Source organism: Desmodus rotundus, chromosome 1, assembly GCF_022682495.2.
Source record: "Desmodus rotundus isolate HL8 chromosome 1, HLdesRot8A.1, whole genome shotgun sequence".
NCBI lineage: Eukaryota > Metazoa > Chordata > Mammalia > Chiroptera > Phyllostomidae > Desmodus > Desmodus rotundus.
The window spans coordinates 36767752-36793227 of NC_071387.1; the positions used below are offsets into that span (position 1 = coordinate 36767752).

The 25476-nt window shown below is 42.7% G+C and overlaps 1 protein-coding gene across 8 annotated transcripts in view; it reads left to right on the forward strand.

Moving 5' to 3' along the window:
- FRMD3 (FERM domain containing 3) overlaps positions 1-25476 on the forward strand; it is a 265496-nt gene that overhangs the window by 152529 nt on the left and 87491 nt on the right. For all 8 annotated transcript variants that reach the window (XM_024560008.3, XM_024560010.3, XM_024560009.3 and 5 more), the window contains 2 exons: positions 17685-17763; positions 23509-23606. In XM_024560008.3, coding sequence (XP_024415776.2) covers positions 17685-17763; positions 23509-23606 — 177 coding nt within the window. The remainder of the gene's footprint in view (positions 1-17684; positions 17764-23508; positions 23607-25476) is intronic.

Genomic DNA, 25476 nt, shown 5'->3' on the forward strand with positions numbered 1-25476 from the left:
AGGGTCCTTTGTCTCTTAGATAGTGAATGGAGGCCTATGAGTTACAGTAATTAAAAGAGGAGTAGTGATGGACACACATAGTAATTAAGATAGACCCAGAAATAGGAAAAGAATCAGTGGGAAAAATATCCCCAATTCACATATTATTTGTGAGAGTATGGGCTATGATAAAGATTGGATTTCATACCAGAGACAGGAGGATAGATTATTTAAGGCATCATTTTGCACATCCTTTCCACTTGGGAAAACAAGCTAAGGACAAACCTCAGACCATACATGGGATTAATTCAGATGAATTCAAAAGCTCAATATGTTTAGCAACCTATAGACATTTTAGGTAAAAGTTTAGGAGTATTTTTTTTATAATTGTGGAGTAGTACATGACTTCCTAAGGAAAACCTAAAACCCAGAAGCAACAAAGCAAAGTGCTGACAAATTTGTGCAAAAATTAAACTTTTGTACCAGAATATTTGGTTTGTTCACTGTACAGAGTAGATTCACAGTAGATATTTGTCGAACTGATGACTATAAAATGAATTATAAACAAGTTAAAACACAAGCAAAATAACGGAAACAGCATTTGCCAAATACCTAACAGGCAGTAATATGCAGAATATATAAAGTGTGATGCTATAAACCCAAAAATAAACAACTCAATAGCGAAATGTGGAAATACCCATAGAAGGAATAAAAATAAATGGCTAATAAACTCATAAACAGAGGCTCAACAAGGAAAGTACAAATTAAAACATTTTTGTTTATTATACTGATAAAATTGTAAATATTAATAACATCCACTTGATAAGTATGGGGGTATCACTTCCGGTTGGAGTGCATTAATGGGTGAAGCCATTTGAGAGGGCAGTTTTGCTGTATCTTTCAGATTAAAAATGCCTATATCTCTTAATCCAACAAGGTAGTATCCATGCACCTGTCTAAAGCAACATTTATTCCAGCACAGGTATATATTTTGCAAGGGTATCCGTTGCAACATTGCTTATAACACTGAGAACTGGAAGCAAGAAAGAGCTCAGCAATTTTGGGAAAGCTAAATAAATTATGTGGAATACATGGGGTCATGAAAAGGAATGAGGCAGATGTATATTTTCAACACTGAATGATTTATTAGATATATCGTAGAGTTATAAAGGCAAGTAAAAATACCACATAGGAAACGATCCATTTGTCTGAAAATAAACAGATTATTTATATTAATAGAAAAGTGCCTAGAAGAAGGGCTGCCAGGATGTGTACTAACTGGCCACCCCTGGGGAAGAGAGTGGGGTAGAGGGGAAGTGAGGATCTCACATTTTATTGTATGTAGTTCTATTTTACTCAGATATTTTACAATGAGAATATTTTCAGATATCACTTGGTAATAGAAAGAGAGAAAAGGAGAAAAGGCTTTATGCAAAAATCAAGAAGGAAAGACACAAAGGAAGGAAAGAATCAGTGTGCATTACGCATTAAGCATGTACTATAAAAACAGAGACCTAGATGAGAGGAAGCAGGCTTCCTCTTCCAAAGAGGCTCTCTGCTTAATCCTGGCTGCTGTCTGACTAGCCCTGCAGAGTAGTTAAGATCTTCTTGCTCTATTTACAAAGCACCCTGGAGGCGCAGGGGGCGTGCAAATGGCTTCTGTATGCAAATCAGTGTGGTGAGGACCTCCAGCCTTTTCATAATACAAGGTTGGACTCAGCCAGAAGAGCAGTGTTGAGTCAAGTTGCTAGCTGATGGCTGCAGGGATCCCTCCCTGACGTTATGATGGCTCTTCCTGGAGAATTTCTGTCTCTGATGGTAATATTCATGAACCTTCATGTTTACATGTCCTTCCTTAGCTTTTCAGCACCCCTTGGAGCTAATTTAATGAACAGCCCCTTGGTGCTGAATGATTTGTCAATGGAAACATTTCTTCTTCTGTAGCATAGAGCGCGCCAGGAGAGTAGATTTGCTCTGGTGCGAGGAGAAAAGCCACAGGTTCCATATTCATGAGGTCAGTGGGATGCCTGACTCCCAACTCTGTTCTTCTGATCACTCCCCTTGCTGAGTATATTAGTTTCCTAAAGCTGCCATAACAAAGGCGGGGGGGGGGGGCTTAAAATAATATGAATTTATTCTCTCACAGCTCTGGGACTAGGAGTTTGAAATCAAGGTGTGAGCAAAGCCATGCTCCCTCAGGAGGCTCTAGGGGAGAATTAGAACCCTTCCTTGCCTCTTCTGTTTTTTTTTTTCTTGGTCAAATCATTCTGTTTTTATAAACTATTTACAGATTTGTGGAAGGGAAAATCCACTGGAGTCAAATCACATCCTGTAGCCCTATTTCTACCTCCTCATTTTAAAGCAAACACTTTAATCTTCTAGCATCTTGCACCTGTTCATTTTCTTAAATTTTTAAATTGAGGCATAATTCATGTATGCTGTCAGTGTTAGGTGTACAACATGGTGAGTTGATATTTGTACATATTGCAGAATGATTATTACAATGAGTCTAGTTAACATCCATCACCATATATAGTTATACAATTTTTTTCTTATGATGGAAACTTTTAAGATCTATTCTTTTAGCAACTTTCAAATGTGCACTACAGTGTTGTTAACTATAGTCAGTCACCACGGTGTACATTGCATCCCCAGGACTTTCTCATTTTGTAATGGGAAGTTTGTACCTTTTGACTCTTCATCCATTTTGCCCACCGCACACCTTGCCTCTGGTAACCAGCAGTCTGTTCTCTGTATCTATGATCTTGTTCTGTTTTTTTAGGTTGCACATGCGAGACCATACAGTATTTCAGTATTTGTCTTTCTCTGACTTATTTCACATAGCAAAATATCCTGAAGGCCCATCCACGTTGGTGCAAATGGCAAGATTTTGTCCTTTTTTATGGCTGAATAATATTTCATTATATATGTGTATTGCATTTTCTTTATCCATTCATCTGTTGGCGGTCATGTAGGTTGTTCCCATGTCTTGGCTTTTGTAAACAATGCTGCAGTGAATATGGGGGAGCTTTTATCTTTTCAAGTTAGTGTTCTCATCTTCTTTGGATAAATACCCAGAAGTGGAATCGCTGGAATGTAGGGTAGTACCACTTTCAGTTTTTCGAGAATTCTCCATACTGGTTTCATAATGACTGTACCAATTTTTACATTTCCACCAGCCACGCATGAGGGTTTACATTTCCCCATGTCCCTGCCAACGCTTATTTCTCTTTTCTAGCTCTTGGTGTTGCTGGCGGTCATTGGCACTCCTTCCTTGACTGGTAGCTGCATCACTCTGGTCTCTGCCTTCGTCTTCACATTGCCTTTCCCCTGGGTTTCTCTGTGTCCAAGTTTCCTTCTCCTTTCTCTTATGAAGATACGGTCACTGGATTTAGAAAGCACCCTAACCCAGTGTGACCTCATCTTACTCAATTTCATCTGCAAAAATTCTATTACCAAATAGGGTCACATTCTGAAGTTCTGAGTAGACCCAAATTTGGGGGTATACCACTTCACTGGGCACTCCCATTAAGATAGATCTCCCACCCCTTTAGTATTTTTGTTTATTTTATGGGTGGCTTTCATACTTTTGCTTTGTGGCTCATTTTTCTCCTTTGTGTATGTTTTTTTTTTCTTTCTGGACTTAATCATATTTATGATCAAGCTTCACACATTTTACTTCTCCAGATACCCATAGGGAAAGTAACCACATCTCTGACCCACTGGGGAAACCTGCTCCAAGTCCTCATTCACATACTCGTGTTGTAGTTTGGAAGCCTTTTAACCTGGCCTGTGGCTTAAGACAAGGTATGCATGTAATCAGTTTATAATAAATGCTGGAATCAAAATGCTCCTTTTAGGGAGCAGGGGGAAGAAGTTCAACTGCCATATTCTTTAAAAAGAGACTAAATCACACAACTGAACAAAACCCGTTGCATAAATATGGTGATGAATTCTACAGAACAGGCTTCTGTTTCTGTTTTGTTTCTTTGTTATATTGTTCTTTAGATTCCACATATAAGGGAAGTAACATGGCGTTTATCTTTCTCTGACTGACTTATTTCACTTAGCATAATATCCTCTAGGTCCATTCATGCTGTCACAACTGGATTTCCTTCTTTTTTATAGCCGAGTAGTATTTCATTGTGTAAATGTGCTACAGCTTTTTTTATTCAGTCATCACTGATGGACACTTGGGCTGCTTCCAAACCCTGACTTATGTAAATAACACTGCATTGAACATGGGGGTGCATATGTTCTTTTGAATTAGTGTTATGGGTTTCAATGGATATATTCTCAGAAGTGGAATCACTGGGTCATAAGGCAATTACATTTTTAATATTTTGAGGAAACTCCACACTGTTTTCCATAGCAGCTGTACAAATATGCATTCCCACTAACAGTGCACTAGGGTTCCCCTTTCTTTACATCCTCACCAGCACTTGTTGTTTGTTGATTTGTTGATAGCCATTCTGATAGGTGTGAGGTGGTATCTCATTGTGGTTTTGATTTGGCCATCTGTATGTTTTCTTTGGAGAAGTGTCTATTCAGATCTTCTGCCCACTTTTTGTTCCCATTGAATATTTATTTATTTATTTATTTATTTATTTATTTATTTATTGTTATTCAAATACAGTTGTCTTCATTTTACCCCCACCACTCCCCCACCCCAGCCATCCCCACCTCCCTCCCCTGATCCCACCCCTCCTTGGTTTTGTGCATGTGTCCTTTATAGTGGTTCCTGAAAAAAACCTTCCCCCTTTTCTGCCCACTTTTTAATTTGGTTGTTTGGTTTTCTGGTGTTGAGTTGTTTGAGTTCTTTATAAATTTTGGATATTAACCCCTTGTTGGACTTATATCATTGGCAAATATTTTTCCCTGTTCAGTAGGTTGTCTTCTTGTTTTGTTGGTGGTGTTCTTTGCTGTTCAAAAACTTTTTAGTTTGATACAGTCCCATTTGTATATGTTTTTCTTTTGTTCCCTCCCTGAGAAGATGTCATAAAAAATATTGCTAAGAGAAATATCCAAGATTTTACTGCCTATATCTTCTTCTAGGAGTTTCTAGATCTCATATTTATGTCTTTAATCCATTTTGAGTGTGTTCTTGTATATGGTGTAAGAAGGTGGTCTAGTTTTATTTTTTGCAAGTATCTGTCCAGTTTTCCAGCACCATTTATTGAACAGACTGTCTTTACCCCATTGCCTGTTCTTGCCTTCTTTTTCAAATGTTAACTGACCATATAGATGCGGGTTTATTTCTGGGCTCTGTATTCTGTTCCATTGATTTATGTGCTGTTTTTATGCCAGTACCATCCTGTTTTGATTACTATAGACTTGTGATATAAGGTAGTACGATATCCCCAACTTTGTTCTTTCTCAATATTGCTGGGGCTATTTGGTTTTTGTGTGTGTGTGTGTGTGTGGTTCCATATCAATTTTTGGATTATATATTCTAGTCCTGTGAAGTACACCATTGGTGTTTTGACAGGGATTGTGTTGAATTTATAGATTGCGTTGGGTAGTATGGATATGTTAATGATGTTAAATCTTCCTGTTCATAAACATGGAATATGCTTCCACTTACTTGTATCTTCTTCAATTTCTTTGTTCAGTGTCTTACAATTTTCTAAGTAGAGGTCTTTTACCTCCTTGGTTAAATTTATTACTAGGTATTTTTTTATGCAACTGTAAATAGGATTGTTTTCTTAATTTCCCTTTCTGTCTGTTCATTATTGGTATATAGAAATGCAACTGATTTCTGAATATTAATTTTGTATCCTGCTGCTTTACTGAGTTAATTTATCGGTTCTAGTAGTTTTTTGGTGGTTTCTTTAGGGTTCTCTATATACAGTATCATGTCATCTGCAAATAATGACAGTTTTACTTCTTCCTTTCCAATTTGGATGTATTTTATTTTTTCCTCTTGTTTGATTGCTGTAGCTAAGACTTCCAGTACTGCGTTGAATAAGAGTGGTGATAGTGGACATCCCTGTCTTGTTCCTGATCTCAAGGGAAACACTTTTAGTTTTTCCCTGTTGAGTATGACGTTTGTTGTGGGTTTATTATGTATGGTCTTTATTATGTTGAGATGCATTTCCACTTTGCAGAGAGTTTTTTATTTTTAATCAAAATTGGTGCTGAATTTTACCAATTTTTTTGCATCTATTGATAAGATCATGTGATGTTTATGCTTCATTTTGTTTATATGGTGTGTCACATTTATTGATTTGCAGATATTGTAACAACTTTGTACCCCAGGAATGAATCCCACTTGATATGGTATATGATATTTTTAATGTATTTTTGGATCTGCCTTGCTGATATTTTTTTGAGGATTTTTGCATCTATGTTTCTCAGGGATATTGGCCTATAATTTTCTTTCTTAGTAGTGTCTTCACTGGTTTTGGAATTAGGATAATGCTGGCCCCATAAAATGAGCTTGGAGGTCTCCCCTCCTCTTGAACTTTTTGGAATATAGCTTGAGAAGGAGAGGTATTAGTTCTTTGAATGTTTGGTAAATTTCACCTGTAAAGCTATCCGGTCCAAGACTTTTGTTTACTGGAAGTTTTTTGATTACTGCTTTGATTTCATTAGTTATAATTAGTCTGTTCAGATTTTCTGATTCTTCTTGATTCAATTTTGGAAGATTGTATGTGTCTAGGAATTTGTCCATTTTGAAAAGGTTGTCTAATTTGTTGGCATATGGTTGTTTGTAGTGTGTGTGTGTGTGTGTGTGTGTGTGTGTGTATACTTCTTTGTATTTCCATGGTGTCAGTTTTTACTTCTCCTCTTTCTTTTCTGATTTTATTTACTTGAGGCCTCTCTCTTTCTTGATGACTCTGGCCAAAAGTTTGTCAATTTTGTTTATCTTTTTAAAGAACCAGCTCTTGGTTTCATTGATTCTTTTTTTTTTTTTATTTCTATGTTGTTTATTGCTTCTCTGATTTTCTTTTATTATTTTCTTTTATTATTTCTTTCATTTTATTATTTTTTTTTCTTCTACTCACTTTGAGCTTTGTTTGTTGTTTTTTCTAGTTTCTTTCTGTGTAAAGTTAGATTGAGATTTTTCTTGTTTCTTGAGGTAGGTCTTAATGCTATGAGTTTCCCTCTTAGGACTGCTTTTGCTGTGTCCCATAGGTTTTTGGGTTGCTGTGTGCTCATTTTCATTTGTCTCAAGGTAAGTTTTGAATTCTTCCTTGATCTCATTGTTCACCCATTCATTGTTTAGTAACTTTATTTAGCCATGTTGTTTGTGTGTTTTCCAGTTTTTTCTTATAATTAATTTCTAGTTTCATACCATTGTGGTCAAAGAAGATGTCTTTTTTTCATCAGATTAGGATGCTATCAGCCATTATTTCTTCATATAGGTTCTTGATTCCTTGATTTTTCTCTTTTCCTTCTGATATCCCTATGATGTTGTTGTTGTGATTTATACTGTCCCAGAGGTCCCTTTGACTGCCTTTACCTTCGTTTTTTAAAATTCTTTTTTTCTTTTTGCTGCTCTGATTGATTGCTTTTTGCTACCTTGTCTTCCAAATAGCTGATTCAGTCCTCTGCTTCATCTAGCTTGCTGTTGATGTCTTTTCATGTATTCTTCTTTTCTGATATTGTTTTTCATTTCTGACTGTTTCTTTTTTATGGTTTCTATGTTGTTTTTCATGGCTTTGAAGTTCTCACTAAATTCCTTGAGAATCCTTATAACCATTGGTTTGAACTCTGTATTTGATCATTTGTTTGCCTTCATTTCATTTAGTTCTCTTTTCTGGAGATTTCTCCTGTTTTTTCACTTTGGGCATTTTTTTTCTCCCAATTTCAGCTGCCTCTCTATATTTATTTCTGTGTATTAAGTAGATCTGCTATGCCTTAGTATGGTGGCCTTAAGTAGCCACTGTGTTGTGGGGCTCAGAGGCACAGTCTCCCTAATCACCTGAGCTGTATGTCCCAGGAATGTACCTTGTGTGGTTATGTGAGTCCTTCTGTTGTAGTTGAGCCTTAATTGTTGTTGGCCCACCTGTGGGTGGGGTTTCCCCTCTGTTAGGGTATAAGCATAAACTCTGATCACACTATGTGAGCTACTATATGGGGGCAGGCTCCACAAAGCTGAATTCACCCCAACAGGGGCTGATATCTGTCAAGATCTCCTTTGTGTATTCTGCTTGTGGAGCTCCTTGGATTGTGCTCTGAGGTGGTCTGTACCACTGGTTGTGATGGTTCTGGGATCCCTCAGAGGAGGATTCAGTGCTGGGCTCTGGGCTACCTGTTTGGAATTACAAAGCTATCCAATTTGTAACTGCCTCTGTTGGGTCTGGTTGTGCATGGGAGAGGTCTAGCTGCACATTAAGGCTGATTTCCACCAGCACTGAGACTGAGGGGCAGGTCAGTCAAAGGCTCAAGACTCCCTGAGATCTTCCCTCTCCTGTTAGCTGCCTGTTAGGCTCAGTTACTGAAAGAGCCTCTGGCTGCACATGAGTTGCTTGAGGGAGGCTCTCAGTGAGTCACCAAGTAGAGGCAAATGGTGTTCACCAAACTGATTCACATTCAAACTTGGTGCCAGTTCTGACTTTGAGGCCACTCAGCAAGAGTCTCAGGATACATCAAGGTCAGCTGCCACCTGCTGTGTGCCTGTGTGCCTTTGTGGTGGGGCTGGGTCTCAGGGATTCATCAGGGTAAAGCCAGCAGTGTTCATCAGGCCCACACAGAGTATGGTTTAGCCTTGTGCAGGGAGGACTCTGCATAGGACCACTGGTCTGGTGTGTGCAGAAAAAAGGTTCCTGTTAGGCTTGGTTCTTTCCAGATTCTGCACCAATTTGCTAGGCAGTCTTCTGCAAGCTCAGCAGCACAAAGCTACCTGTAGTCCAGAGGGTAGAGTCAATGAATCTCCCATGATGAGGATAGTGGATCTCCACTGTGGGTTGGGATGCTGCCACTCTGGCCCCTAGGGGGAAGGTTGGGCAGTGCTCACAGGTGCTACTATGGCTGCTCTAGTGGGGTGCCCTGGACTGGCACTTGGAGGGTCTACTGTGGCTTCTCCAGTGGGGTGCTGGGAGGTGCCACTATAACTGCTGGGGACAGGGCACTCTGGGCTGGCACAGAGGGGCTGCTGGGGTCTCTCCTGGCTGGTTCTTGAAAGGCTACTATAGCTTTTGGGAGTGGGGCACTCCAGGTGGCATGGGGTTGGGGGCCCTCCAGCCTAAGGTGGACTGGGAGGAGAAATGGTCCCTTCCTAAGAGTCACACAACTCTGACTCTGATTCTTCTTGAGTTTGCAGTCAGAATCTCTCCTAGAGAGTCTATATCACAGGCTCAGGTAGCAGACTCCTCCACAGGGCTTGAGCTTAAGTGGGGCTACAGTAGGGCTGGGAGGGTGGGATTGTTCAGTCCCCCTATGCTGATGCAGACTGGAGGGGAGTGTTCACTCCAGGGAAGATGGTGTCAGCAGTGCAGGAGAGGAACTCAGCACAGGGATTCTGGTGGCTGACTTCTCAGCACTTTCCCAAAGCTACATAGCCCAGTTTGTCCTCATAAGACTCTAGTAAGCTCTAAGCCACCCTCCCTCTTCTGGAGCTCAGGGTGAGTGGCTGTGAAGAAAATTTTCTGCATTGGCTCTTTATGGGGAGGTCTGGGTTTCTAGTCTCTCCCTGGTGGACAGGATCCCTGACAAATTACAGCCAGATGTTATGTGGACACCTCTTCCTGGTTCTGTTGCCCTGGGCTGGGGAGCCCATCATGGGGTTGAGACTCATGTTTCTTAGGTGGAAGCTTTGCAGCTGACATATCCCTCCATAATCTCAGCTGTCACCCATGGGAGTGGGGCCAGACCTTTTCATATCTCCACCCTTACTACCAATCTCAGTGTAGCTTCTTCTGTAAATCCTTGGTTGTAAGACTTCTGTTCAGCTGATCTTTAGTTGATTATTCAGGTTGATTGTTCTTTGATTTAGTTGTAATTCCAGTTCAGGGCTGGGAGGAGGTGAGTGTAACTTCCACCTACTCTGCCACCATCTTCCCTCTCCACAATTTCTTTTTCTTTTATCCTCACCCAAGGACATTTTTTTTCATTGCTTTTAGAGAGAGAGGAAGGGAAAGAGAGAGGGAGGGAGGGAGGGAGGGAGGGGGAGGGAGAGAGAGAGAGAGAGAGAGAGAGAGAGAGAGAGAGAGAGAGAGAGAGACATGGATGTGAGAGAGAAGCATCATTTAGTTGCTGCCTGTACATACCCAGACCTGGGATCAGTGCCTGGACCAGGGATTATACGTATCAGGACTAGGGGTTGTATGTGCCTTTGCATGGACTGAAGATTGAATCCACAACCTAGTTATGTGCCCTGACTGAGACTCGAACCCACAACCTTTTGGTTACAGGATGATGCTCCAACCAACTGAGCCACACTGGCCAGGGCTTCCCCCAGTGTCTTGTACTTTTGCTAATTTTTTTTTTTTTTTTGAGAGAGAGAGAGAGAGAGAGAGAAACATCAATTTGTTGTTCCACTCTCTGATGTATTATTGGTTGATTCTTGTATGTGTCCTGACTGGGGATCAAATCTATACCCTTGGTGTATTGGGACAATGCTTTAACCAACTGAACCACCCAGCTAGGGTGCTAAAGTTTTTTTTGTTTGTTTGTTTTTTGGCTAAAATTCTCAGGTTGCTACACCCTAGGCCCAGGTGTATAATAACTCCTATGATTGAATACTTAGGTCTCAAGCAGTTGGCTGAGTGCTTTACCTCATGAACTCATATAATCCTCCTAGTGATCTCTATGTCAGGGGTCAGTAACCTACGGCCCCTGGGCCAAACCCAGCCTGCCGTCTGGTTTGGTATGGCCTGCAGGCTAAGAATTGGTTGCATAATTTTAAATGACTAGGGGGAAAAAAGCAAAGGACAATATTTTGTGACATATGAAGATTATATGAAGTTCAGATTTCAGTGTTTTATTATTTACATTTTGTCTGTGGTTTCAGTCACACTACAACAGCTGAGTGGGGTAGTTGAAACAGAGACCTTGAGGCCCACAAAGTTGAAAAATGTTAATTCTCTAGCTCCTTACAAAGAAATTTTGTTGATCCTTACTCAATGTCACTGTTGCCATTATTATCCTCATCTTACAGATGATGAAAGGGAAGCCGAGAGTTTCAGTTTGGCCATAGCAATTTGTGCAAATGGTGAACTTGACATTAGACACGTTAGACACCAAAGTCCCTGTTAGAGCTTTTCCTGAATGGCGTAGGGAGGCAGAGAACTCCAAGAACAAGAATTTGTGGGGAAGCTGCTCAGCGCTCCGGTGTCCCCTAAGACAGTTCTTAGAATGTGGCTTCACTCGGTGCGTGGGTGTGTGGGTGTGTAGGGTGCCTGTGTGCAATCAAAGCATAAGAGGGGGCTGTAACAGCAGGAGGGTGGGTTAAATGCCATTAAAAATAAACCTCTGCTTTGAAAGTAGAGAGGCAACACAGTGCCAGTACCATCCTGGAGGCTGCTGGTTGTCATTTAGTAAAAAAGTGTTGGGAGGATTATTACTGTGGTTGACGCTGATGATAGTGACACTTGTGGCTGAATGATGATAATAATTTCCAACTCGGAGAGCAGTCCTTACGAGAGCGGTTCTCCCTGGCTGGTTTGTTTGAACGTATACCAAGGGTTACAGTTTGTTGAATGAATGAGGAATGCTTGGTCATTTTGGTGTCCAAGTGTCATTTTGCACATATGCAGAAAGAGTTTGAATGCCTGAGCAGTTTCTTCAAAGAAGTGGTGGTGTGTTCCTCAGTTCTCACTCTGAAGTCCCCTGGAAAGACATGGGAGGGACACTATTCATTTGGTTAGGAATCAGCAGTTGTCACTTGCGCTGAAAAGGCCAGGATCCCCTGATGCCTACTTGGGGTCATTTGAAAAGTAAGCCTCTTACTTGCCAGGTGTTTGTGGTCTTTTCTGCAACACCAGACCCTTTGCAATATTTCTGCCGATTCTGAAAGTCTGACAAATTGGTCATACTTTTTTTTCCCCAATACAGTTCCAGGGGAGGGAGGCACAAGATACAGATATTCCAGGAACAGGAATTGCCCTCACATTTGCCAGAGCCACAGGCTCTGTGTTTCAACTACTATTTAAAGGAGTTTGGGGAAATTTCCCATAGCTGTCAGCCAGAATGTATATGAGGGAGATTATGATTTTATATGTCTGTTCATGAAGTATGTCTTTTTCTATAGTTATTTACAGTGATTGGAGGAAGACCTCTGTATTTTAAGAAAAGCTGTTAAGTGATGTGTCACTCACAAAAATGCTCTATTTGTTTCTGCAAAGATTTGAAGATGGCTGTTGGTTAAAAAACAGAAAGATTCTTTTTTTTTTTTTTTCCAGTTTTACATGGGAGCCTACTCACCTGAACCTTTAGCATTCCCATCCCCATTTCTGGGCAAGGTCTCAAAGCAGAGATGAGAAAAGCAGGTGTTTCTGCTTTGTAAATGCCTTTTCTTCTCCCCGTGTTCTTACTGTTAACAAATGACCCAAATGATTATATGTTGGGATCTGCTGCTGCAAAAAGGGGCCACTGAGCTGCCCCCTGGAGACACTTGGCCTCCCCAGCCCTGTCCCGCAGGTATCGGAGGGCTGCGGGCTGCGAGGGGAGCCCTGCTCTTTTCCCTGCAATTATATGCTCCTGGCTTTTTTAAGTGGATTTTCCCCCTCCTCTGCTACTCACTGGTGTTCTAATTTTTAGCGCTTACATGTCTGAGTAAATGTTTTTCAGCTGTTGAGTTGTTGAATTTAATGCAGCCTTCTCCATCTACCCCCTCCCATTTCCAACTGCCCCTTTTGTTCTCCAGGTAGGACTGTTTACCCCCACAAAACGAAAGCTCGCATTTAGATAATGTGTTGTGGGCCAGTGCCAAGAGCCCACTGAATCTGTTCAAACACCCATGGGAAGTAGAAGTGGCCCCTGGTGCTGCCCACTCTTCCAGAGCAGGACACAGAGAAGTTAGCTGGCTTGCTCAAGGTCACTGTTGGAAGTCCCCTTCAAAATTCAGGGACTCATCCCCTGGGAAATTTGGGGATGCCACCACCTCATGTGTCTCTGTCACTGCGGCTGAAGCTTCAGTTCCACAGTGGAGATGCCCTGCAGTGTCTTCCCCCATGGGGTCGCCATGCTGTCTAGTCTAGTGGAGATGCACAGTGGCTGCCCATGATGACACCCCAGGGTAGAGTGTGGGTTTTATTGCCCACGTGTTACCTCCATGCCAGGTGCTTCCTGCTCTGCTGATAAGTCCTTCATTAAATGTGTCTAAGTACTGATTCCGCACCAAATGCTTGGTACAGATAAGAGTCACCCTTCATCCCTCTTACTCTGTAGCTTAAGAATAAAAAGACGTGGATGCTGAGACACTCAGATATTTGGAGAAGAGCACAGGCTCATCTCCACAAGGGGATGGTGACCTTAGACGTGTTCCAGGGAGTGAATGCTCGCTGTTGACCGGGAAGGTCTCCCTTTTTTCAGCATTTATACAGCTGATAGTGTGTGTGCCGGTGCTCAGAAGCTGGGATTTTGATCCCAAACCAGTGCCAATATATTTGGGGGTGACTTTTTCCCATCCTCTTGTTTAATGATTTAAAATCTTAAATAATTGGATTTCTCTCTTGTTTGGTTTTCTAGAAGGTAGAAAATAGAATTGTACTTACTTTCATGGATTTGGTTATAGTTGGGATGAAAAAGGGAGCAGAAGTTGGGGTGGTAGTTTCTTAACACGTAACATTCTTTTTGCTTTATTGTTTTTCATAGCACTTATGACCTTTGAATGTCCTGTATATCTTATTTATTTTGATTTTATATTTTATATAAAATTCCACCAGAATGTGTTCTCCACGAAGACAGAATTTTTTTTTCTGTTTACAGTTGCTATTATTTGTACATCTAAGCCTGTGCCGGGTACCCAGCGGGTGCCCAAGAAGTATTTGTTGATTGAATTAATTAATCCTTTCTCTGGGAGTAGCTATTCTAACCAACCCTAGAGTCCCTGAATTTGTTCCAAACATTGAAGGGCAGAAGTTGAGCTGTAGGACCAGCAATTTTCAAATAAAAACCCTAGAAATTGCCATCGTAATTCAGACTATGGAAATATTTTGATGGGGTGAATGTGATAGCAGGGTTGGCTGTTCTTGACATCTGTCTGAAATATTAGGGATCATTCATTCATTCAACCAGACAGGCGGAGAGTCAATCTTTTATCAGTAAGAAGCTCCGGGGATAAAAAGCTGAACAAGACATACGGGTCCATGCCCTTGTGAATCTTGTCATCCATAACTAGATCAACATTTTTGGGGAAAATTATTTATCTTTTTAGCCTGTTCCAACCCTGGGAAGAAGCCTCCCTCAGCTTTCCTGCTTGCTTTATAATATAATTTTGCATCCAGAGCCTCGAGTGAGTTCTTCAAGGAGAAGCCTGCTGCCACTCCTTCAGGCCTGGGCAATGGGCTTGAGCTTCTTGTCAGGGCCGGTCCCTGGTGCTGCTTGTGGTTCACTATGTGACAATCACGTGCTCCTTTCCTACAGGTAAACTCCTTTTATTGGGGTCAGTGATACTGGATGAATCTGTGAGAAAGACACTTCAGAGGTTTATGTGATGGTTATGTCCAATCATGTAACAGTTATGTCCAATGTGATGCTGGTGATGGTCCCCTTACCTGAGCAGCTGTGGCAACCCCGGGACCCCATGCTTGAGGAAATGCAGAGTAGGCAGGAATGTACCCATGTGAGGGCACTCAAAACTGCTTCACATGAGGAACAGTTAAAAGAACTGGGGTTGTTTATTTTAGAGAAGACTCCAAAGGACCATAAGCACCATCTTCAAATGATGGACGAGCTCTTTGTGTAGGAGAAGCATCAGATCATTCTGGAGCTTGAGGTCCTGGAATGAGGATGACCAGGTGGAAGGACTTCCTGCAGTCTGGGGTCCTCGAAGATGCCGCTTGGGGTGCTGCTGCCTGTGAGACTTGCTGCCTGATCCTTGGGATGAGTGCAGTGAGCTCGGATTGCTTTTGGAGCCAGCCTAGGTCACGCTAAACAGACATGCTGACGAGGTGGGAGAAAAAAATGGCAGCTCTAGCTTGGGACCTTCTTCTGTGACTTTATTTTTTTGCTCTCTTTAAGATATGTTCCCATGCCTATTGACCCAACAGTTCAAATTTTGGGAGGCTGTGTTATAGAAATAAAAACACAAGTATTCAATGATATATGCATAATCATATATTTTATAAATATGTATCCTTGTGTATATGTCCTTGTATAAATATGTAAATATACATTTATTCTTTTATAAATATATATGTGTGTGTATATATATATTTATATAGTTTGAATTGCAAAAATATGGAAATAACCTGAATGATGATAAAAGAAGAGCGGAAGTAGTGGAGTAAATTCTGGTTTATTCATAGTATGAATTATTATGCAGTTAGTATAGATCTTTGCCATCCTAGAGGGTTGGGCAGAATATAGAATTAAGTGAGAAAAGCAAGAGAAACATCTGTAGTATGATCTTGTTTTGTGAGACTAAATTATAAAAAAATCTCTCACATATGTAATCATGTTGGCGTGTATTTGGATGAAGATGTAAAAGGGCTGCAAGAATATAGATGAAGTTGTTAACGGTGGTGGAAAGTTTGAGGTGGTTTGGGGACCTGAGGTACAGATGGGGAAAAAATAGAGACAAAATGAAGGAAAGTGAAAGGGGATGGTCTCTCTCCCCGCCGCCATCTGTCTACCTATCTTCATTGGTTGTTTTTATACATGTATGATTTTGAGGACTTTAATGAAAGGAAGGAAAAAACTTCCTTATGTTATTTCTGTTTTTTGCTCTGTTGTTCTTCTCTTACAAAATCTCTTCAATCTTTCTATTTAGGGCAATCCTTGGGTTTTATAATAAAATACTCATTAGTTTTAATTCTTTAAAGATGATGGTTTAAATAATTTAAAGAAATCTGGGGAACATGTAAAGATAAAATATTGTGAAGCAAAACCAAATTTCTAGGTGTTGTGAAAGATTAAGAATCACTTGTGTTTTTTTTCGTGTTTTGTTGCTGTATAGGAGGTGTCCATTTTCTCCTTGTATTCCAGAAAAATATTTCCTTTCTTAAATCTAGGGAACACAGGGTTGGGTTAGGAGCACCCAAATCAGCTAAGAAGTTTGCTAGCTCCTGGTGGGGAAGCAGAGCATTGAATTGAGAACTCTGACATATGTGTGTGTATGTGGGTGTATTTAATCAGTTTTTCTCTGCTGAGATAGCCAGCAAGATACTGCTGTTTCCCTGTGACTTGGATGCTTTCTTTCAAATTATTTTTAAGAATTGTCTTCCTTATTAAAGTATCCTCATTATACATTCATATTTCATGCTGATAGTCCTTTTTACATAAAGTATTTGTCTGCATACAGAATAGTCCCAGACATTGTAGAGCTGGCTGGTGATTTAACCCCTGCTTATAATGAACAGGGATTTGGGGAAGAATAGAGCTTTGGGAAGAGTAGGATGTTGTTTCATGGATGGAGACTCAGAGCTGATCCCAAGTAGCCATACTGATACAAAGGCGAGAAATGGATGGGTATGTTCGATCTGCAGAGATAGTAATACTAACCATCATATTTCTTTGATTATAAGATGCTCATTTTATATGTTACCTGAAATCTGCATGCATTTTACTGTGCTTGTGTGCATTTTTTAGGTTAATACTACAAGTCAACAGTGGTCTTATAATTAAAAGTGTCAGAAATCCTGTAGAATCCCCTTAGCTGGGCATTAAGTTCTGGATATTTAATGCAATTAGAACATTCCAGAATCATGGATCTCAGCCACAGTTTCAGTCTGCATAGTACTATCTTTTTTTTTTTTTTTTTAAATCCTCACCCAAGGATATATTCATTGATTCCAGACAGAGGAAGGGAGATAGAGAGAGAGAGAGAGAAAGAAACATCGATTGGTTGTCTACTGAATGCGCCCCAGCAGGGGTTGAACCTGAAACCTAGGCAGGTGCCCTGACCAGGAACTGAACCCACGACCTTACAGTTTACAGGCCAGCACTCCAACCGACTGAGCCACACCAGCCAGGGCTGCATAGTACCATCTTGATTTAGGCAAATCAGCAATTTATACAAGCGTTTATTTTCATACAAGTGACTGACTCATAGATAGATAACACTAAAATAATATGAAAAATATACAAAGTAGGATCTGTGCATGGCTGGCTCCATTTTAAAAATCTCAAATTTACTTCATCGGCACCATTGCTTTGGGAAAGCTAGTCATGTGCAGCGACATTTTCCACGTCACGGGCTAAAGGATATTTTACTAGGCCAAAACCCTGAATGGTGCTTAGGCACAGTTTGTCATGAAGGGGTCATGAAAAATGGCAAGAGAGACTTACTTGAAGCTGCGGCTCAGAGACAATGGAGGAGTGAGGGGAGCCGTGACGAGGAAAGATGAGCTGCTGGACTAGTGCTCCTGTGTCCTGCCCGCATTCAGCTTGGGTGTCCTGTGAAGAGTTTTGAGTTTTGTTGCCACAGTGGCTTTGTTTTCTTGGGTGAAATACCTGCTTCATCCAGAAAAATCCCCTTCTCCCCGCCCCCACCCCCCCAGGCCAGGCTGTAAGGCTTCACAGCTGACTTTCCTGTGTGTGTGTTTGAGTCCATGGTTTTGCTGCTTTTCTCATGCCTTTTCTTTATGATGTTTCAGCTCATCCACCATACACCATGTGCTTTAGAGTGAAATTCTACCCACACGAACCCCTGAAGATTAAAGAAGAGCTCACAAGGTATCTTTCGTTTGTTTTATATTTAACGTGCCCCCGTAACCAGTTAGGGCCTCCGAGTCTTGCAGGCTAGATGTGCCTCCTGTGTGGAGCTGAATGTCTCAAGGAAGCGGTGCTCAGCGCAGCATTCTGGCTTGGAAGGTTTCTCTTGCACTTAATTGTCTCAGGATTTTTCAAACACTCGTCATTGGGAGTGTAATTAACTGCACAGCAAAGCAGCGGTTATAAGGAGGAGGTGCCCTCTGAAAACATCTGATAGTGGGGTGCTAAAAATAACTGGAAGATGACTGTCTGTAGGATATGGGCAAATTCATAGCGAGAGAAGCCCCTGGGGCTTATCTTCTGGATCTAAGATTTTCTAGGAGGGAAAAGATCACTTGATAGAATGGACTGTTTGTCTTCGCCCGTTCCACTTGCTAAACGACTGATGGTGAGGCCAGTTTCCCCTCTCTTTGTGGGCTCCTCTCAGCCCAACTCTCTGAATTTTCCAATTCCCAGGCCTCCCTGTTTCTTGTCTCCCTCTGCTGGGGCCACATTCAGTCCACCTTCTGGGGGTCTTACTTCCATGAACAGCCTGGGCCAGTGCAGCTGAGCGGGGTCCTGAAAGGGCCAATTGGTGGACGGGGAAGAGCCGTTCTGTGCTTAGCTATTGATGAGGCTCTGATTTGGTGACTGCAAATCTCACTGCATAATCATCTCTCAGAGTAACCCACACAGGTATGAATGCAACAGAGAAACAAGTGCAGTTCGCTGATCATCGTTTGCAGGGAGATGTGCTGGGTTCTTGGATATTTTGCCTTCTCGTTGTCCATGAATGTCTGGTAAAGCTTGACCATAATGGCACTGAGGTGACGTTTGAAGGGAGTAGATGGTTCCGTTCTCTATTATGAATTGACGTACAACCATTTAGTGAGGTTTGTGCATTGGGGCGGGGCGGGGCTTAGGTTTGGAAAGGACAAATACATAAATAATGGCCATTAGAAGGGGCAGTTAGTATTTTGTAGTCTGGCCTGCTGTGTTTTTTAAATTTGATGTAAAATGCACATAATATAAATTGGTTTCACCTTTTTAAGATGCACAACTCATTGGCATTAAGTACGTTCACAAAGTGAGGCAACCATCACCACTGCCAAATTCCAGAGCATTTTCTCATCACCTCACAAGGAAACACTGTATCCATTAGCAGGCGCTACTCAGTCTCCTCTCCCCCAGCCCCCGGGAACTGCTGATCTACTTCTGTCTCTGTGACTTTACGTGTTCTGAACATTTTATGTAAATGGAATTATACAGTATTTGGTTGCTGATGGCTCAAAAATGTATTCATTTATTTAATAAGTTCTTTTTCAGTTCCTACTCTCTGCATAGTCCAGGGTACAGGGTCTGTTTAAGTTACACCCCCCCCCCCCCAAAATATATATGTAGAGAGAGAGAGGAGAGAGAGTGATTTGTCCTGCTCTCTGGGCGGTGCTAACAGTATAATTAGGGAAATCCATCAGGGGCCAGAATGGCTCACTTTTGTCATTTGTTTTCCTCATACTCTTGTCTGGAAGATAAAAATTGATACATGTCAAACGTTCCATTTGGTAGTAAAAGAGAAGAAAGTTTTAGCTAATACCCCTGGTTAAATCCCTCTCAATGAAATTTGCTAGCATTTGCAAGCATTAGACTAAATAACTAAGGTATGAGGAGTGGAAAATTGTGGACATTTTTATGTCTCTGAAGGAAATGAAGACAATGCTCAGCCCTTGCGCAGTAGAGATGGACTTTTCTTAGTATCATCCTTAGCGTTCAAAACCAGTCTAAAAGCTGTGGAACGACCCAGGTACTTAGGGTTTAAACCCTGTCTCAGAAGCATTTAGTTTTTCTTGTATGAAAAATTATTTTATTGGAAGATTAATCCAATATTTAAGATGAATTTACTACATGAGAAGCTAAGATCACATTCATGACCGTATCTAGGGGGAAAGAAACATTGAGAGAAAGGACAGTTTAAAATAGGAAAACAACAAAAAATGCTCACTACAAAGGATATTTGAAATAGGTTTTTATCCTTCTTTATCTCTCCATTTATGCCGTCATCTTACAATCCTTTTATTTTGTAAATGCTGTAGCGTATATGATTAAATGTAATCAAAGTATGTTGGTTTAATTTTTTAGTCAGAACCATGTTTAAATTCAGGCCAAGTAGAGAAGCCACATCATTAATGGTGGCACAGTGATGGAAGTCCCGGAGCCTTTTGTTGCATGATCCTTTCATGCCGGTGAGATAGTAAAGGAAGACACATCATCATTGCTTTTTAGTGGCTATTGTGTTAAAAAAAAATGAGCACCTGCACCTGGAGCCATTTTTAAGGCTCAGAGGATTATGTTGAATCCAAAATAATCCACGGTTATCTCTGGAGATCACCGAAATGAAGACGGGGGGCCCAGGCACGCCCGGATGTTGTGAAAGCTGATTTTTCCTTTCTCAGGAATCTCTCATCAAACTTGATTTCTGATTTATGGGATTGGAACCCAAACCTCTCATTCCTCAGTAAATAGTCATTTGAATCTTTATTTTATTTTATTTTTAAACTCATCGAAGAGTGGAAAGGAACCCTTGCTGTTCAATGCATACGTTTAGCAAGAAGAAAAGAAAGCTTCGTGGCCTTTGGCCTGGTTGTTTACATTCTTTAAAAAAGGAAAGATTTGATCATTTCAAGTGTTGTGTGACCTTTTTGCGCAGTGAGGTCTCCACACTGGTAGCATCAATGTCGCCTGGGTATTTGGCCCCTGCCTTTGACCTGGGATGCGCCCAGCAATCTGTATTTTCATAAGCCCTCCAGATAATTTTAAAGCATGTCAAAATTTGAGGACCACTATTTTAAGTCAATTTGGGTTTTCAAAAGTATTTGTGTCTTTTGGCAGATTTAGAGAGTACACTTAAATGGGTTTGGCTGGTCACAAAATTGTGCCGGACCACCGCAGTCTAACTCCAGAACACTGTTATCACCCCGGGGAGGGTGGGGGGGGGGCGGCGGGGAAGCCGCCTACCTGAGCAGCTGTTCCCGGGCAGCCACTCACCTGCCTTCTGTGTCTATAGACTGTCCTATTCTGGCCATCGCATGTAAATGGAGCCACAGAGTATGTGGTATTCCATGACTGGCTTCTTCTACTCAGTGTAATGTTTCCAAGGTTCAGCATGTTGTAGCATGAGTCATGGCCGAATGGTATTCCATGGCATTCACATTTCTTTATCCTTTCATCAGTCGATGGTCACTTGGGTTTTTTCATTTTCAGCTGCTCTGAATAATGCTGCCGTGAACACTCATAAACACTTTTTGTGTGGATCCAGATTCTGTCTTCACTGGGTCTAGGGTAGGGTCCCCAGCATAGGTATTGTTCAGAAGCTCCCTCAGGTGATTCAAATGTGCAGTCAGGGCTGAGAACCTCTGGCTTAGAACCTTGGCACTCAAAGTGTGCTCCATGGACCTTCGGCCCTGCATCAGCAGGGAACTGACTAGAAATACGGATCCCTGGGCCCCACCCAGACCTACTGAGTCAGAGGCCAGAGCCTAACAGGACCTCCAGGTGACATGTGTGCTGTCTAAAGTGTGAGAGGCACGCGTTCCGGGAGCTCCTCTGGGTCCTAGTCTACCAAGTGTAACATCGTTCCTCTGACAAAATGCACAGCAAACTCTGAACAGGGAATTTATCAGGGGCTGCCTTTATCCCTGTACACATGCCACACAAAATTGGGGACAGAGTCTCATTTGAGCCTCCACCGTGTCCCCAGTTCCCAGCACAAGTGAGTGTGGGATAAAGAGTTGTCACATGGAAACAGCAGTGACCAATGAGCCCTTCTGTGTGTCCAGTGTGCTCTCAGGGGCCAGCACCCAGAAACTGCAAGCTCCACTGGCAGCAGCCATGTGATCTCAGTGTTAATCACCCCATCTGAGCCTCCGTTTCTTAGTCCTTGAAATGGGGTTGTGCATATGGCAAATCACAGGCTGCATCAAGGTGGGATTAAGTGGTTACTGAGACTGATTGAGTGGTGTCCCCACCCCATCCCAAGTAAAAAGATTGATCTCTGAGCTGAACTCTAAATAACCACAGAAAGAATCTGCACACATCTGCGAAGTTACTTTAGTCAGAAGAAAGAGACCCAGGCCTGAGTCTAGAATGAAAGAATCAACCTGGCTCAGAAGGGCGAGGAAGGCTGCAGAGGGGCTGGATCATCAGGGAGGAGAGAGGGACAGACACAGTGAGCCTGACCAGGGAGAGGACATGCTGGCGTGTCCTCTCCCCTGGCTGAACTGGGTGCAAGCAAACGTGTACTTTTTTGTTTGGTGCTACAGTATTTTTAAAAACAAAATTTGTTGCAACATTTAAAATTCATAGGATTTTACTTGGTCCATGAAAGAAATTCCTAACCTAAAGGAAGATTTCAAGAGTGTATTATGAGCCAAGGTTTTGGGAGCTAGTCCCAGAAGCAAAATCTCAAGGGACTGAGATAATGCTCCAGAGAACAGCTGTTTTTCAGTTTATTTTCTGTATTAGAATCAAGGGGGGGGGGGGCAGGCACAGGAAAGGTTTACACGAAACCCATTGGTGGAAGATTAAGGAGGCAGGAGAAAGCAAAGCAGGGAAATCTCTAGGACTGGATAAAAAGTAAAATGGAGAGATACATGTTTCTTTTACATTGGCGGGTGCAGGACAGCGAACATTTCACATACATTGTTTCCAGAGGTATGTGGGTAAAACTAACAATGAGGGATGTTGGGCTTACCACTTACTCCGTGTTTACCTGTGGAAGTCTGGAGAAGACATCGCTCTGACATTTTAAGGATGTTATTCTCGGTGTGCACGAACAATGGACAGGGCTTGCTGAGCTGGAGATCAGTCCATCATCCAGGCCTGAGAATGTGGCCTCCCTCCTTAACCCGTTCAGTGAGGAATTTTTATAATCAGATCATTACTTTCAGTCATTGAGTTGTCACACTTGCCAAGGTAGCCCCTCTTTTTTGTTCACAACTTCTAAGTCCAGTCTCTTTGATTTTCTGGAAAAGCTGGTGCCTTTGGCCTGCTTTTCTGTGTGGCAGCATTGGGCTGGAGCTGCCTGGTGGCTGACCCTTCACGGGTTGCTCTATGCTGCTTCCCCGGCCTCTTCCGCCAGCCCGGTCGCTCATGGTCAGGTTTGCCTGGCGCAGTAGGCATCTGAGTTTGCTGACCCTATGGGGGGGGGGCAGAGGAGGACACTAAATAGGTGACAGCTCTAGTTTTGGTTACATTGGCTTTCTGGCCTCATCACAAAGTCATTTTGAGATTGATTGATGTGAGTCTGTGCCCTGCAGACTAGTCTCCGTACATGGATTGAATCCATTTCCTGACTCTTTCCCACAGAACTTGGGAAGTATGTGCTGGAGGTACAGGTGGTGGTGATAGTGACCGTGGTTGGCGTCACGGGGGAGGGACTTCCTGCCAGGAACATTGGCTGTTGGCCTTATGGCTTTCCTTGGTCTTTCTCATGCTTATTTGAAAAGGGCCCCTCACCCAGCTTTGGAAGCTGACGCAGACACTTCAGATTTCCTGAATTCAGAGGGCCCCTCACTCTCCCTCTGCCTGCCCTCCCCGGGGGCTTGGCGAGTGTCCACGACTCCTCGGAGCTGGGTGGCGCTCCGGCGATTCAGGTGGATAAAGCACCCAGTCCTTCCGCCTCTCCCAGGCCTTCGCCAAAACTTAGGGTGACTTTCTCCTTTTGTATTGCAGGTACCTTTTGTACCTGCAGATTAAAAGAGATATTTTCCATGGTCGCCTGCTCTGCTCCTTCTCTGATGCTGCCTACCTGGGTGCCTGTATTGTTCAAGGTGAGTTGAACTGGGCTCTAGAGCTTTGGCTGCTCAGCGCTCCCCTCCTGCCCCACCTGTGCCCGTCCATCTGTGCCCTTCTGTCCGTGTCCCTGGTGTGGGGCCAGGCAGGCGCTGGGTCCTCAGCAACAGACCCCCTGGGTATCTTCCCTCACAAGCCCCTGGAGTCCTGGTGGGAGACTGGGCTGCGGGGGTCACAGGGCCTCTGCAAAAACAAAGGGCTGTCAGAGAGCCCTGTGGTAGAGCTCAGAATGCCCGGCTTTATGAGAAGCTCTGAAGGGCAGTGGGATGTTCCATGCCAGCTAGGGAGCCTCATGAGTGTACTGGAGGGGGGGGACTGTGTCCAGGAAGGTAGATGAAATTCAAACATTTGAACGAAATGTCAAAACACACACACACACACATGTGCGTGCTTATTCATGTGGGTACATGTACACTGCATCTAATTCTTCAGCTTTTCTAGTCACATAGGGAGTTAAGGAGAGCTAGGCTCACAGTCTGCTGTACGACTCAGGTGTTCTATTCCCGTGGGGTCAGTTGGGAGGCAGCTGGCACGGGGGATGTTTAGAAGGACCCAGGTGACGCAGCCATTTGAGCATGAATGCTAATGACATGTTTATGAGAGAAGGAGAGGGAAGGGAGGGGAGGTGGGAGAAAAGAGAGAGAGAGAGAAAGAGAGAATTAAGAACCAAGTGAGCATATCACCCTTACAAAGGATCTGGAATAATGACGGTTATCTGCTGATGACAATTCCAAGCTCCATTCACAGCTTGGGGGAGAGGACAGGGGAGAGAGAGACCCCTCATTGTCCAGGGGCTGTGGCTAGGCAGACCTGGCCCTGCGGATGCTTTGTGCTGTGAGGTAATTCCGAGAAGGACCCTGTTTCCAGGTGTGTGCTCTCTGAGAAGTCTGAAGGATGTGTCTGTGTTGACTTTCCCCTTCCCCTGGGAGCACACCAGTGCTGCATAGCAGATTTTAGCAGAGGTGTTGAAACCCTTGGAGATACTCATGTTTACCAGGACGACAGTGCTACCGTGATGGGAAAGGTTCTTCCAACTGTCTGGAGGTGGGGCGTGTGCTTCTGAAAGCAGCCTCTCCTACATCAGAGCTAAGGGAGGTAGAAAGCTCGTGCATAGTTCCCCCTTTTTCCCGTGAAGACAGTAAGTTCCTAGTCAGGGAGCACTGTCTTTGTAGGGAAAAGTGGATCGATGCTAGTCCAAGCAGCCAGCCCACACGCAAGGATTTCAGAACGCATTTAGCCATTAGTGAGTAATGGTTAATTCACCAAGGGCAAGATCAATATGGATCTGTAATGGGAAACTTTCCATCCTGTTTTATGTCTGAAATAAAGCTACAGAGGCTCCGTCCAGAGGTCCCGATGATGGGGTCCCTAGGTGAGACCTCTTTGCTGTTCTCACAGACCACACACACAGATGTTGTGTAGAGAGTAGAGTTGCAAATGGACTGGTGACCTAAAAAGGTCCTTTCAGCTCAAAATGCAGTGGTGTCTATGGGCCATTTGTAGCAAATTCAGTAAAAGCAATTCATGAAGTTCTCTGATGCTGAGGTGATTCATCAGCAGCTCTAGAGATCATTACAAATGCAGATCAGAGATCGCTACAGATGCAGATGGATGAAGATCTGCTTTGTAGGAACTGCTCTTTGAAGGAGCTTTGTCAGCTTCCCTATATTCTGAGTGCATAAAAAACAGGCAGCCGCCTCGGGTTTGGCCAGTTGTACACGCTGAACACACGGGCATATTCGGCACATGCCACGCCTTTTCCTTCATTAGTACAAATTGTAACACAAATACGCAGGACCCTCGGGGTCCCTTTTTATCCTGTCTCAGTAAAAATAGCTTTCCTGTTCT